The 15052-nt window shown below is 55.9% G+C and overlaps 4 protein-coding genes across 4 annotated transcripts; 1 reads left to right on the forward strand and 3 right to left on the reverse strand.

Moving 5' to 3' along the window:
• Nucleotides 1–2817: 2817 nt before the first annotated feature.
• On the forward strand, nucleotides 2818–5138 carry M406DRAFT_285653 (uncharacterized protein; the record flags this gene model as incomplete). Its single annotated transcript, XM_040918632.1, has 4 exons — nucleotides 2818–3041; nucleotides 3118–3278; nucleotides 3386–3759; nucleotides 3828–5138. 4 exons carry the CDS (start codon nucleotides 2818–2820, stop codon nucleotides 5046–5048), a joined length of 1980 nt encoding a protein of 659 aa, XP_040781820.1. The 3' UTR covers nucleotides 5049–5138.
• A 920-nt stretch (nucleotides 5139–6058) lies between these two features.
• Nucleotides 6059–7159, reverse strand: M406DRAFT_248907 (putative dolichyldiphosphatase; the record flags this gene model as incomplete). Its single annotated transcript, XM_040916573.1, has 3 exons — nucleotides 6059–6540; nucleotides 6592–6919; nucleotides 7109–7159. 3 exons carry the CDS (start codon nucleotides 7157–7159, stop codon nucleotides 6059–6061), a joined length of 861 nt encoding a protein of 286 aa, XP_040781821.1.
• A 439-nt stretch (nucleotides 7160–7598) lies between these two features.
• M406DRAFT_354603 (uncharacterized protein) lies at nucleotides 7599–8980 on the reverse strand. Its single transcript, XM_040922959.1, has 3 exons — nucleotides 8861–8980; nucleotides 8609–8801; nucleotides 7599–8524 (listed from the first exon to the last, which is right to left on the reverse strand). The coding sequence occupies exons 2-3, from the start codon at nucleotides 8644–8646 to the stop codon at nucleotides 7612–7614; spliced, it is 951 nt and encodes a 316-aa protein (XP_040781822.1). The 5' UTR covers nucleotides 8647–8801; nucleotides 8861–8980; the 3' UTR covers nucleotides 7599–7611.
• Nucleotides 8981–11906: 2926 nt separating this feature from the next.
• On the reverse strand, nucleotides 11907–14310 carry Nsr1_L (non-self recognition 1_L protein; the record flags this gene model as incomplete). Its single annotated transcript, XM_040925050.1, has 4 exons — nucleotides 11907–12711; nucleotides 12930–13298; nucleotides 13490–13743; nucleotides 13789–14310. The coding sequence occupies 4 exons, from the start codon at nucleotides 14308–14310 to the stop codon at nucleotides 11907–11909; spliced, it is 1950 nt and encodes a 649-aa protein (XP_040781823.1).
• Nucleotides 14311–15052: the final 742 nt, after the last annotated feature.

Raw genomic sequence — 15052 nt, forward strand, 5'->3', positions numbered from 1 at the left:
GGTGAAAGACCAGCTGTTGTCGTGATTTCTACTCAGTAACGAACGAGCTCTCCAACCCGATGTAGCTTGGTAAGCTGGACTCGACCTGCGCGGAACATCACCGGCCCTTTTCAAACAGGGGGTGGTGACTCGACGTCAAAGCTGGACATGGGGGAGAATCCCTGCAGCACTGAAGGCGGCATGGCGGCATTTCGCATGCCTTTAGACGGTCCAAGGGCCGTGTGTAGAACTTTCTTACTCGCGATATTGTCTGCTGAAAGACTAACCTCAACAGCAGGGCCCTCATCGCAGCATGGGTGGGTATCACTGGACAGTTTGCGCACAGCCTGCCGTCCCAAGGTCGAAGCTCAGAAGGGAACTCGTGGCTGTGAAGTAAGCTTCTTCGGGACTGAGGCGTATTGTGGAGGCGGAGGAAGACGAGGGGGAGGAGGCAGTGAGCCTGTAGTGCCTGGGCAAACGTTCGGGCTTGATCCTATCCGTTGGGCCGTCAAGGGCTCTCCCACACCATGACAGATGCGTACTTGCAGTGATGCAGCGCTGCATGCAAGGAGGTCGATCTCCCTCCTATCGACGAGGGACACATCAGCAAGCAGCTAGTAGTTTGGAGGCAATCTTGGTCACCCCGCCGCCACTTTGAACCCACCACATCCAGTCGACATGCGCCCTGGGTGGCGAGGCATGGTTTACTACCATAGTACTGCCCACTAGGACTCCATCTTCTGCCCTATGTCGAATCGCGCCATGTTGTGACTCGGCTCGAGAGAGCTAAGCAAGCCAAGGTGTCGTGTGATTTGTGGTGCTGGTTATCCTCCAGGGCATTAGACTCTTTCTCCTTTCGTCATATGCACCTATCTGGTCGGAGAATTTCGACACGCCATGGAAACCATGATGCCATGCCTTTGCCAACGCATACGTCGCCTGCAGGCCTCTGGCGAACAGGAGGGAGCTGTACCGTACTGTAGATGGTAGGACAAGACGCGGGGTTCTAGGCCAAGGCCGGCTTGACATGGGGCTGCTTGACAGGCTGTGGAGAGAGGGGTCTTTGACGTCGCGGCGTCGTTGTGGAGGTGGATTCTTTTTTCCCTCCTTGGGCGGGGCTCCGACACACTTGACGTTGCGACAATAACCGGCAGCCTTCGATCCGTCCTCAGGGCAGGTGGGGCAAAGCCAAGCTCGGCCAGGACGGGGACCAGAGCTGCTGTGAGCCTCAATCACTCAAATTCAACGTCGACACCCTAGTGGTGTGGTAGTGCAGTGCAGGGGTGCCATGCCAGCCTGCTACATGACTTGCTCAACTGCGAAACCCAGGCGTGTGTCATGACTGCCTCACCTCTCCCACCACCCTCAATGCTGCTACCACGCCACACGCCAATCACACACAGTGCCATGCCTGCACGTCTTTTTTTTTCTTTCTTTCTTGTTCCTCTCGTCCTTGCGCGCGACGACCCTCCTTGGTGCGCTGGCGTCTGGCCTACTGTTTTCCATTTTCCCTTTTTTCTTTCTTGAGCCGGTGACGAGTTGCGATTCGTCTCTCTAAACTGCCCCCATCTCAACAGTCTTCGCCGCTAGTCATTGACGTGGACCTGTCAGCTATGAATTTCGGGCTTCATCCTATCCTGACTGTAACGATCTATCGGGTGTAGCCCTGCATGCAGTCTTTCATCTGTGGAAAGTCTGCTGTCGGTTCTCGAACCCTACCAAGTCGGCCCAAGGAAGCTTGATAGATACCCAAGATACAGCCTTGTAGGGTGGGGGAGACCCCTTGATCCTGACCAAATCATCCAATCAGCACCTCTGCTGCTCACAGTCTATCTCGTCCCCTGGCTGGCCCCTGGATCCGGGGTATGTTCTCACAGTCTTGCAACCCCAGGCCAGAGCGGCAGGATTGCGGGCTGCAAGGGCGGGCAACACGAGTCAAGGTCCTCGACTGGAAGCTCTGATGGAAAGACCACCCTGATCGGCTATCACGGGGCCTGGTCTGTGGCCTACGAGAGGACGAAGAGCAAGGGCAGGACTGCATGTATGTGGCGGCGGCACCACAACTTTGTCTAGGCCCTGGCCCGGCTCCGCACCTGTCCGCGCCTGGGGAGCCTCGTCGAGCCTCGTCATGGCTGCAGAGAACACCCCTCGGGTCCTACCAGTACCAGACTTCCTCCAAACCCCCCTACGGCTACGTCGTCCCTGCGAGCGGCCAGTCTGTTTATGGATCGACCATGCGATGTCTTGTATGGCGTATCCAAGGGCCCAAACCTAGCCTGTCCCGTCGATGGCCCACTCGCGCATGTCGTTTCTCCTCTCCTCTGAACACCCCACCCATACACACGCACACACACACACACACACATCCCTCAAAGACTATTTCTTTGCCAGAATAGGTCAGGGTCTGTTTCGACTCATCCACAGTAGGGTCCCTTGCAAGTCTGGTAGAGAAACCCCCCTGGGCGGGAATCCATTATCATCGCCCCAGGACCTTTACCAGTTCTCTTTCCTTCCTTCTTCGACTATGCCTTGAGGGCGGTTGCGATCGTTAATCTTCTCTTTCTTTCTGGCTGGCCTTTTTTTCTTCTTCTTCTTCTTCTTCTTCTTCCTCTGTTTCTTCTACCCTATTCCTTCCCTTGTACACGTATCGTTACGTTTACCAACCTTCACTTCCAATGTCGACACATTAGCGAGATATCCGGGGAGACTCGCGCGGTTTTTCGCCCACTACCCACCTCTTTGAGGTACTAAATTCCCCAGGCATCGGGCCTCCGAGAGAGCTCGACGATGGCAACTATGGGTTCAAGCGAGGAATGGAAGATCGCCCAGGCGGAGGAGATGTCGGACACCGGAGCGACCTACTCCCAGCTCACGACGACCTCGAATGCAACCGCCGCCGCCGAGATCGCCAACGCCCTCCAGTTTGCCGCCTCGAAATCCGTGCGGACGTCGACCGTCATCTTGGCTTCTTTCAATGCGCTGGCTGCGTTTGCTACGGCGATGGGCATAATAATTGGATGCCGGGCTTACAAGAAGAGGATGCAGAGGAGGATGTCTGGACCGTGAGTTGTCTTGGGGCCGTTGCGTATAGAGAAAGCCGTCCGTCCTTCCCCTTTGTCGCTGACACAGGCCAACTAGACCCTCTGGGCTCTTCTATATCCACACTGTTGAGGTCTTTCCGCTCGTCCTATCGCTGGGCATTACAATCCAAAGTACTATTTTTGCCGCCGCACAGTCGGTTGGCTTACAGGCCCTGCTGAGCAGAGGTTGCACTATTACGGCAATTTTCGTGTTGCCCGGTGAGTCTTGTTCCCTTCCCAACTTGACCCGTGGAAAACAGATCACGACAGAAACAACAAACGGAGGGGGGGAAAAAAGAGTAGTCCAGCTAACATCCTTATTCCAGCTCTTTTCCTTGTTCCATTTACACATTTAGTCTTCGGGGTTGAGACGGCTGTTCGAGGCGTCCGCTCGCAGTTCGCTCCGCGCGGGAGATGGAACGTGGCCAAGTGCCTTGCTACCGTGGGCATCTTGTTCCTGGCGGCACTCATCGTGGCCGCTGTTGACCGGACCGAGGACTTCTGCTTCGCATCGCTCTTCTGGTTCGTCCGCAAGTATGCTGTTGGGTGCTTTGGGGTGTTCCTTGGTATCACGGTGCTCCAGTTGATCGTCATCGTGACCATCTTCCTGCAGCTGCACAGGGGCCACATGGTCGATCCTCTGGAGAGGGTGTCTGCGTCAAGGATGATTTACTATCTGTGTCTTGGTTTCCTTTCCAATGTGAGCAACCCCAGTAGCGACCAATGCCTTTTGTTGGGAGACCCCGATCAACTAACTCGACACACTAGGCTTTCATCATTCCGTTCTTCTTCAGTCTCACCTTTTTGAACCAAAAGAAGGTCATTCTCGATACTCTCAACCTATCCATGGCTGCATCTGTTGTCGCCAACGTCAATGGCATAATGGTTACGGGTCTGCACCTGTTCCTCCGGTCACAAAACAAGTCCACGACCGGTCAGAAGTGGGGCGAGTACGACCAGAAGTCTGTGTACGACCGACAAGACCCGCGTGACAGCCACCGCGGCTCGGACCACTCGCTGCAGCCTGTCAACGGGCGTAACGAGACCCGAGGGAGAGCCGACAGTGCCACAACACTGCTTCACGGCGCTGGCCTCGAGGATGGAAGAAGCCTGGCTTCTCCTCAGGGCTACGGTTCCGCTGCACGCAATTCCATGTCGCCAGGGCTTTCCATCTCAGCAGGCCCCCAGTACCCCGAGCCAACCAAAGCACCTTCTGAGGTGTCCCCTTCACAGATTCGAAAGCAGTCATACTCTGTCTTCCCTCAAGGGCCGTCGTCCTCGTCGTCCACAGCAGCTGCAGTACTGCCCGCGACCACATACTCGCCCGTGACATCGAAACCGGTTAGGGACACGTGGAAGCCACCACCAATTGTCAAGCCTTGGATGGGCAGAAGCCACAAGAGAGACTCATCCATCGTCTCGACCGCCACTGTCCAGATTGGCATCCGCCTCTCCAATATGGACGACTACGTACCCCGCAAGAGCACCGACACCGAGGTGGCTGTCGTGACTGACGTCCCGCCGGTGCCTGACGTGCCACCTCTGCACATTGCCAAATCCTCCCCACTGACCGAGGCGGAGACGCAGTCTCCGTCGGCCTCGGGCTCTGGCAGTGCGGGCATCGTCCTCGAGAACCCACCAAAGAGACGATCCATCTGGGAGGCGAGGATGAAGACCCTACCGCCCACACCCGACTTTTCTCAGGGGAGTAACGCCAAGCCGACAGAAGCCGGGGTGGCCGGCGGCAAGAAGAATGAGCAGGATCTGGCAACTCTCAGCCCTGCAGTCTACAGACCCCAGGAGGATTTCCCACAGAGGAGCCCATCTGGGAGGTCTCTCAAGAAGCTACCCAGCCCGAAGGGCGTGGGCTTCAACACGCCGACTGGGCGTAGTGCCGGAAGCGAAAACACTCCCGTCTACGCACCCCCACGACCAAGCGGCAGCACAGCACCAACGACCTTGTCCAACCAGGAGGTCAACTGGATCTAAGTCTATCCTAATACTTTTTATGAACAGGACAGACAGGCTCTTGTCTTATGTCAAAACACACATCCTAAAAGAACTTCATGAATAAGGCAGACAAATGCCGCGCACACTCGTTCCCTGGTGGCCTTGGACTGAGTCCATGTAAGAATTGCTGCGATTACATGCGATGACGAAAGGGAAGAAAACAAAACACAGCATGATGAAAGGGGATGACGACGCAATCATGCTGGATCCCGAGGAAGATGGGGGCGGAAAAATGAGAAGAGAGAAACGATGATGATGGGCGCCATTAGAGCAAAAAAACAAAAAGAAGGTTGTCTGTTGGAGAACCAACCTGGCCTGGCCGGATGGAAAGGAACCTACACGAGTCAATTGGCCTTTGGCGTTATTTGGATAATCTTCTACTACAAGCGGCACTGTACTATTACCACCAGGACGCCCTCCCCCTATTTTGTGTTCTTCCTTTATTTGCTTGTTTTCCTTCACCCCCTTTGTTGTCATGAGCAAGAGAGAGAGAGAGAGAAATGGGAGAGGGAGAGAGGGAGACCGGGAGAGATGCCCAGGGAGGGAGAGAGAGAGCAAGCAGGGACGTGAGGTATTACGGTTGCGAGCATATATCCCCGGAGAGCAAGACTTAGCTTTATTTGCGTGTCGTGGTGTCAACAAACAGCCATTCATTCGCGAGCACACACACACACCGCCCTCTTTCTATCATTGGGAAACGTGGCTGGTGAGAAGCAAGCAGTCTGAAAGCACAGAGGTAGCTTATGGTCGCATCTGCAAGAGCTGGTTCCCCCCCGGGGGCGACCACCCTTGCCGATGCGACCTGAAATTGAATTCAATCAAAATCACATTTGAATGCCTTAACTGCAAGAGAGAGAAATCGCTGATTCTGCCTGTGCATGCAATGATTATCTACCACATACAACCATGACTACCGTAAACTTGATTTAAGGATCGAGTTGGTGTAAAAGCTGGACCACCTCATCAAGACTCAAAATCCTACCAGGCACTCACTTCTTCTTTCTCGACGACCACGACTGGCCAGCAACAAGCTTCCTGTCCTCCCACTTCTCCCAGCCGGCCTGCGACAGGTCCTCGCTCACCACCAGGTCCCTGACGCGCAGACCCCGTGCGACAGGAGACTCCAGCGCCCAGCTCAGCAGTCCCACCTCCCTGACGACATGTGTGACGGCATACCAAGCCACCGCCGACAGGGTCCCGGCCAGGGTTCCCGCGAGAACCTGTTTGACTGTGTGGTAGCCCAGGTAGACCCTGCTCCACGACACGGCGGCTGCGACGGCCAGCACAAAGACGCTGGCGACGGCGCGCTCTGTATAGGACCAGGGCCGGTGGGCATATGTCTCGACCATGACCCAGTCTGCACCCCAGGCACTCTTGTTCGTCCTCCTCCTCCTCCTCGTCCTCGTCCCAGCGGCTGTCCCATCATCATCATCACCATCATCTCCATCCCCATTCTGTTCTTGCTCCTGCTCTTGTCCCTGTCGTGATGATGATGCTGCTGCGGATCGTGCACCACCACCACCGCGAGGTCCATACCCGTGATCCGTCCAGCTGGGCGTATGCCGCATCAAGAGAAACAAGACCATAGCCACGGCCCAAAAGGCGACAAACTGCGCATGGCTGCTGGGCATGCCGTACCCCTTGCCGGTGCGGTGGATGCGCTCGGGCCGCTCCTCCTTGATGATGCGCTTCAGGGCAAAGTTGACGGCCTCGCAGGCGAGCTGGCCGGCGAACATGAGGCCTACCTCGGCCTCGCGGGTGGACCAGATCAGGGTGACGTAGACGACGCAGAGGGCCTGGGGGACGAGGGCGAGCCAGGCGCAGAGGTACGAGATGTGGTCGGAGGGGTCCTGTGGAAAGAAAAAGAAGAGTGAGTGAGTGAATTGGGAAGAAGACAAGTCGACAATTGGGGGGAGGGGGTTTAGAATGACAGATGTTTGTGGAGAAAGAGGCGGAGGAGGGGGAAAGAGGGCGTGGTAAGACAGAGCTAGAGGGGATTGAGACGCCTTCTAGGAGGCCTGTTCTAGCGGTACACTTACATAGTAGACGTGGGTGAGGGAGAGAGACGCCAGAGGAATGTCGTCGGCCATCGTGGCTTGGGGGTTTTGTTTCAAGGGTTGAGGAACGGTTGGTCGATTGGGGAGGGTGAATGCATTGCTTCCTTGGCCCTGGGAACCGGTGAGGAAAGTGGCCTGCCTATGAAAGGGAGGGAGGGGGAGAGAGAGAGAGAGAGGTGAGGAGTGGGAGGAGATGTGCAAAAAAGCTGTAAGCGTACTTGGGTTTTCTGATGAAGCTCGAATTCGAAACGTCACAACAACGACGTATAGGTTGTTGTTAACTTGGAAAAGTGACATCGTTGTGGCGCACTGTGGCTAGGGGAATGTGGCGGGTGGGGTAGCTATACGCCTGCTCGCCCCCCCCCCCCCCCTCAAAAAAAAAAAAAGGAAATAAGAAAACAAATAGGCAATAGAAGAAAAGATAGCACTCGAAGATCATGTGGAATTTGTGTAGCAATGTATCGCATCAAGTCATATGATGGCCTTTATTCATCTGAGCCAGTCTCCGAGCCAGAGTCTGCTGCTGCTGCTGCTGCTGCTGCTGCTGCTGCTGCTGAACCTCCTTCCTGGCCCTTGGCAGCCATCTTCCTTTCCCTCTCCTTGGCCCTGCGTTTCAATTTCTTCTCCCTATTGAGCCTCTTCTTCTTCTCCATCAAGTGCTCCTCTTTAGACATCTTGTGCTTCTCCTGTGCCTCACGCTTCTCCTTCTCGGCCTTGATCCTGATCCGCATGGCTATCCTCCGCTTCTTGCCAGGCCGTTTGCTCTTCTCTGCCTGCCCTTGTTCGTCCTTGTCGTCTTCATCTGCAACACCATGTTGTATAGGCTGGATAGATGTGATCTTCACATCATTCAGACCCCCTCTCGCGGCTTTCCCCAGGGGGCGCACCATCTTGATGACCCTCCATGGCCTCTCCAGGCCCCAGGCCCGTTTCCTCGCGCCCAGCAGGATCTCATCCCCCGTCAGGGCCGAGCAGCGATACCTCTCCAGCTGCTCTGCCGTCGGCTCCCCTGCCACATAGTACTCGATGGGCCGCCGGGGCACTGTGAACCCACCTTCACCCTGCTCTGCCTCCCCGTCATCAGAGGCAGCCAGGACCACCTTTGACGGCGCAGTGGTCTTTGCAGAGGTGGCGAAGAGCCGAAACTCAAATTCCTCCTCGTGTTTCTCCTCCTCCTCTGGCGGCGCCTGTCCCTCAGCAACTGCTGGTTCTGAGGACTGCCTGGGGTCGGGCGTCGGGGCAGACAGGTCGAGGCCCAGCAGCCTCGAGAGCCGCTCGTTCAGCCTCGCCCGCACCTCGTCGTCTTCCTTGTCCTCCTCCTCTCTAGCAGCGGCGTCATCGCCCTGGCTGTGACTTCCGGCATCAGAGGACGAGCTGTACAGCTCATCGCGCCGTACCCTAGACCATGCACGTCTGTTCAGCCCACCATGACTCCCCTTTCCTGCCCCAATCAATTACCCACTAGGAAACACGGGGACCTACCTCTTCGCATTCGGGACCTCGAAGGGTCCGGATGACATTGCAGTAGTCCGACTCGACCAACACACCCCTCACTCTCTCGCCCTTTCTCTCTCTCTCTCTCTCTCTCTCTCTCCCTCTCTTCTCCACCTCCGAGATATTATCTCGCACCTCGGAGCTCCGGGCGCCCTTGTGGCAGGGGTTTCACGGGCCAGCCCTGGTCAAATAAGGATGGGATTTGTGGATTTTATGTGACTGGGTCCCCTTGATGCTTACGACTCGTTTTACTCCTGGATCTGTTGAGGTTTTGGTTTGTATGAAAATCTTGGGTGTTTTGGATTCAATGGTTGATGCATAGGGAGATTGTAGGTACGTTGGATGGTTCGCGGAGATTTGGCTGCCGTTGTTCCCAACGAAGGAGAAGGAACGTCTGCAGAGATTCCTTTCCAGGGTAAGGCAAGGATAGCCATGTCGTGAGATATCGCACAGCTGCCACCAGCTGTGAGGTATTGGGAGACTGCTGACCTAATCATGTACAAAGAACACGGCCCCACCAGAGCCACTAGGTATTGGATACAGGACGGCCTTGGGCCCCCAACTTGGAAGGTTCAGCTCTCACTCACACCGCCAGCTCCCCAGCTGTTGTGTCCATCCAATCCATTATCAATCAACTTGGTCATCCACAATTCTCTTTTCTCATGACATTGCCTGTCTCTTTTGATGCAGACAAGGTTAGGATATGGCCCACTCTCGGTCTATAATCTGTTCATTTTCTTTTTTTTTTTCTCCATCAAGGATGAAACCGAGCTCGACATTTCCCTTGCAGCAGTCGTGTTCGCGATGGTCAATGGGGGCCATGGTCCGAAGCCTCCTCACCCAACCGTCATCCTCCCCCCCCCCCCCTCTCTCTCTTTTCCTTTTCCCCTCTCCATAACCTCCCCTGCTGAAGGTTATTTTTACTTTTTATGTTTCTTCACTTCCTTACCTGGCCTCCCGTCGAGTAAAAAGCGACCTAACAATGTGACTTATGCAAAGCGGAACACAAACGGCACACACGCCCAACCTTGACTCTCCTTCCCCATTCCTCCTCCGCCTTACTCGTGTTTGGCCCCCTCCCCCCGGCCTTCTGCATGATGAGATAAGACGAGACAATCATTGTACTCTTGATAGGGTGTTCCAAGGGAGAGAGGGAGGGGGTTCTGGACATGTACTATGCATGCAAGGTATTCCAACAATAGCGCACGGACGACAGACAGATGTGTTTAACTTACCCCCCCTGCTTGCGATACCAACTCCGAAGCTACTCCGCCTCCACATCCCGTCCGGGGGCGGTCCGGAGAAGCAAGTCCTCGGCCCCGAGCATGGAGCAAAGAGAGAGGTGGTGAGAGGAGGAGGCAATACTTGGGAACCACTCCACACTGTGGCCAAAAGGACATTGGCCGTCTATTCTACAGGGTGTTCTTGTAGCGGCGGGTCCGTGGGCGTGTACAGAGAGGTACAAGTTATTTCCCCTGGCTTTGACTTGGGTCGTTGGACCCGACCCCTGGATGCTGTTGTCTGTGCGTGTGCGCGCGTGAGTGTGCTTGTTGGCGTGCCTTGAAGTTGGTGACAAGGCTTCAGCGACGGCTACGGTAGAAGGAGAAGCAGCAGGGCTGACGAGGCTCACAAGGGACGAGTAAGAGAGCACCAGGTATGTTCATTTGGTAACCTTCCTATTCTGCCGCAGCAGCGTCCCTGCGGGATACAGGAAGAAATGGCCAGCCACTTGTCCCCTCGGGACATCTCCCGCGGCTATTCACCAAGTACGGCGTTGGTGATGGTACGCCTGCTGTTTCTCTTGCACCCGATGCTCGACAGACAGCCTTGGTCCTCTCATTTGACCCCTGGTGGTTCTCTCCTCCACCAATTGAGTCCCTCTGCAACTAGAAACACAAACACACAGACATACCACAGCGGAAAGAAGCAGACGAAGCAGAAAAAACACACGTTGTGGCCCTCCGACTGATGATGATGATGATGATCGAGCCGTGACCGGATATCCGAACAATGGAAGACTTGACAAACGACGTATATATCTCCAGCGGCAGTTACCTGATCTTTCCCATTATTTCCCCTCCCACACTTTCCCTTGACCCCCTCTCCTCCTTTGCTTTGTCGGCCTCCTCTTTCCCGCAACCCGCTGTTCCCTTCTCTATCATGGAGTAATTCAAACACCATTGTGCATGGAATGCATGCATGCTTCCTGGGTACATTTCCCGCCCAGGTCCCTTTGTCCCTAGATTTCTCCCTCAAGGAATATTCACAAAAAAAGCCTCGGTGCCGCAAGGGATACCAGAATGTCCACCTTGAAACGCGCACCTAAAAGTCCGCCGGGTATGCAGCCTTTCCCTATGTTTGCTCATGCACCTCGTCATGTTCCTCGAGAGAGAGAGGAAATGGGACTCTCCACCTTCTCTGCCCCCCTCCCTCCTCCCCCCTCCCCCCCTCTCTCTCATTCCCATCCATTCCTCGTGTCCCTCCAAAGTGTGGAAAAAGAGAAAGAAAAAGAAGCCGAAGCAAAATAAACGAAACATCAAACAAAATCCGTCGATCAAATTGGTATCCGAAATGAATGGGTTGGGGGGGGGGGGGGTTGAATATGAAGATTTCGCAATATATAGCACGAAAGCAAACGGGAAAGGGGTTTGCAAGTATGCCCCTCCCCGGAGGCCTGGTCGCGCCAGACGAAGGAAGAAAAGAAACGAATTAAAAGAAGCAAAACAAGGGAGGCGTCAACCAGCAGAGAATGCCCAACGCCAGCCTGTGCGCCGGTTATTTCATGTGGATTGTGATTGAGCGTGCAAACAAAATGTGAGGGCATGGAAGAAAAACGCGCAGCCGTAGGTATTCTCGAAGGAATTATGTGTACAAAAAAAGGCGGTGGTCTCCTATGTGTGGGGGATTTGCACAGGTCCGAAAGGAGGCTTCAAAGTCGGGCACGGCTGGTGGTGTTATGTTTGAGGGATGAATGGTTCGGTTGGCATGTCAGGCCGAATTTCCCACGTCTCTTCCTTTCATGGCACATGAGAGAGGAAAGACAGAGGAAACAGAGAGAGAAAATTCTCTGGTTCAACCATAGTTGGCAGTCCTCTCTTTTCCCACCCTCTTCCCCTCTCTTTGGTACGTCTCCCCCTCCGTCCCTGCATCTTTCTGGAGCGAGAGAGACTTTGACCGCCACTTGGGATATCGCTACCCCTCGTTGTGGTAGCCAAATACCCCTTCTCGCCTATCGCTGTGCTGTCTGCCAACACAGCATGGTTCAAGTTTGTGCGTTGGTAAGCCCTTACGATGTGTTCCACGAGTAGTGGCCCACCGCCTGGCCGGGATACACAGGCGCCGCAGGAGCATGCGGGTCGTTCTTGACGCCTGCCGAGGTCTTGTACTGCTCCGTCGAGTAAGAGTACGAAGGCCTGTGCTCTCCATTGGCATAGGTTGGCGCGCTCGACTCGCCCGCTGTTGTGGTCCACGAGGCGGAAGGGGGATAGTAGTCCCGCGGGGGCTGGGCGGCCGTGTTGGACGACGGCGCGGCGCCGCTGTCGGGCGCGGCGGCCGAGGTCGAGTAGGAGTGGTGCTGCGAGGTGCCGGGGCTGATCTCGGCCGAGGTGCTACTTATGCTGCCGTAGGCGGGAGGGCCGTATCGGTACTCGTTAGACGACTCGGTGCTCGATATCGACGCGGCGTGGATCGATGGGTGGCTCGGGTGGCGCGGGCTCTTGGACGGCCGTGGGTTGGCGTCGTCTACGTACCGTGGCACGCTGAGGCCGCTGGTTGCTGTGGCGGTGGCGGAGAGGGGTGCCGGCGCTGTGGACGTCTGGACGTACGAGGCATACTGCGTTCGTATTGGGGGTGCTTGTGACGACGCGCCTGCTGTGGCGTGCTGTCCTGGCTGGTCGCTGGAGACCATGGACAGCTGCATGGACGGCATCGAGGTGGGGAGGTGAGACGGCAGTTCTTGGGCTTCGGTGGCGTATCCTGGTGTGCCCGACAGTGGCAGCTTCTGGTATGGGTCGGATGCGATGGTCGTCGCTGGATAAGTCGATGGGCCCGAGGCGGGCGCCATGTTTGGATTCCATGATGTTGGATATGAACTGCGCCGCTGTCAGCTCATCAAAAGTTCGACCACGTTAAATCATTTTCGATCAATTTCACTCCTCCCCACCCCCCCCCCTTTCTTTCGACAAAACAAGGATGAGACAGAGAGAGAGAGTCCCATCAAGTCTCTTCCCCGCCTATCACGCTTGTCCTCCTCCTTTCCATCCTCCTCCTTTCTGTGGGTTCGGCTTCATGGGGAATTGAGACAACTTACTTTGATCGCATACTTGCCATCGGGCTTGCTGGCATCTTAGTGGGTGCAGTAAAGGTGAAGGCAGTCCGCGGTAGCTCTATATTCATAGGCCTTCCTTTGGAGTCCTGAGTCTTGACCGACAGAGGTCCTGCCACGATCCCCAGTCCCGTCTCCACCAGCGCCTGGCCTCTCGACCCAGCGCTGGAGCCCAGGAGCGGGATCTCCTTTCTCGCCTGGAAATTTCGAGGGCTGCGTCCTCGCACGACGATTGGTGCCGTCTGTGCCTCTGAGAGCACGGCCTTGGCGCCGTTCGCCAGGGTTGCCATCACCTTCAGGTGCACCACAAAGTGCTGCTGGAGCTCTTTTCTCCTTCCATTGTTTGCCGTCGCACTGGAAAGAAAAAAAAAAGAGACTCTTTGTTAGCATACTAGTTCTCTCTTTGTCTCCCTCTTCTCCCTCTCTACCGCTTGCTTGCTGGTCATGAGAACAGTGTCCTGCAGGATCAACAAACAGCAATAACAACGCGTTCTTCTTACATTCGAAATTGGAGACGTCGCCACCCGACTGGGTAGACTGCGTACTCTCCCTCAGACTCGCTCCCGTCGTCTTGGAAGGGAATGAGCGGTAGGGACGATGGCTCCTGGTCGGGGGCCTGGTTGACCTCTGGCGAGTTGGGTGGAGGCGTCTTCCAGGGAATCACAATCAGGCGCACGGGATGACCGTCGACGGACTCAATGGCTGAGATGGTCACCTCGGTAGCGCTGACAGGCACGGTTTCTCCCGTCTCCGTGATGACAGACATTGGGCCCCTCGGCGTGATCAGCGAGCCGCTGACCTGGAAGAGGTTCCGCCGGTAGCAGGTCAACTCCGGCTGCAGCACGCTGCCGTCGTTGTTGGTGGTGGGCATCTCGGACAGGAAGAACATGCCGTGCAGCTGGGCCGTCAGCTCGAGCTGCTGGATGCGCCCGTGGCCGTCGAGGATGGTGAGCTTGTCGGGCACCTTCCGGAACGACAGGAGCTTGTGGTCGTGGCCGACGCCGAGCTTGGTGCCGTCGTCGCGCAGGTCCTGCACGATCTCCTGGTACGGGGGCTGCTCGGTGGCCGAGTACGGCCTCTTGAGGCTGGGGAAACTCTGGTGGCTCGTCAGGGAGTGCTGTTGTGCATGACGCTCGTAGGGGTCAGCGGCCGAGTCGTCCTGGGAGTAGCGGCTGTATGAGGAGTACTGCGAGTGGTGGTCCACGCTGCCCCAACCACCCTGCCTCGGCCGCCCTGACTGCGGCGAGTTCGAGCCCGTACTCGAGAGCCCTGCGTCCGCCGCGTGACTGGGGCGGCTTGTCGACATCTGCACCGGACTGCCGTACCAGAGATTGTGTTGCGACGCCGGCTCCTTCAACTCTGCCATGGTGACTGCGTAAGTTGCGGTGCACATGGGAACATATCTCGCTCAGCAGGAAGAATTGCTGAACCTCTTCTTCTTCTTTTTTTTTGGGGGGGGGGGGGGGAGGGTTTTGTCTTCCTGGATCTGTGGACTTTGGTTGGGAGAGTCGACGCGGTCGTAAAGAGAAAACAAGAAGAAGAAAGGCTGGCCTGGGGGGGGGGGTATGTGTTATAGCACGCCGTCGCCACCTGATGTCCCACGTCCACTAAAAGGTTGGGGAAATATATCGGATTCAGCCACACACACAGACACACACATAGAGACGGCCCAAGCGCGACCGTTACAATAGCTGATTTTCCTTCTTCTTCTTCTTCTCCTCCTTCTCTTCCTATAGGAGAACCAAAGCTGGACTCGCCACGCAAAGTTCGAGGGGATCTGCGACTTGTATACAGCCTTGTCGCCCAGGCAGTTGAGACAGGATGAGGTTGAATGTTCCCAACAGACGAAACGGAGAGATGTAAGTTAGCATGGAGTGAACGAGTGGCCCTACCAAAGGTCTGCAGAAAACAAGTGGTACTTGTATGGAAATGATACGGTAGATATTGGTGGGGGGGAGTTTTTATGAAAGCCGCCGGCACTATCCTGGGGGTGGAGCAGGGCCGATGGGGCCAGCAGCGGCAGCAGTAGCAGGCTCTCTCTTCTCTCCTCTTTTCTCTCTCTCTCTCTCTCTCTCTCTCTCTTGCTCTTTTGCTCTCTCCCTCCCATG

Source organism: Cryphonectria parasitica (assembly GCF_011745365.1).
Source record: "Cryphonectria parasitica EP155 unplaced genomic scaffold M406scaffold_1, whole genome shotgun sequence".
Taxonomy (NCBI): domain Eukaryota; kingdom Fungi; phylum Ascomycota; class Sordariomycetes; order Diaporthales; family Cryphonectriaceae; genus Cryphonectria; species Cryphonectria parasitica.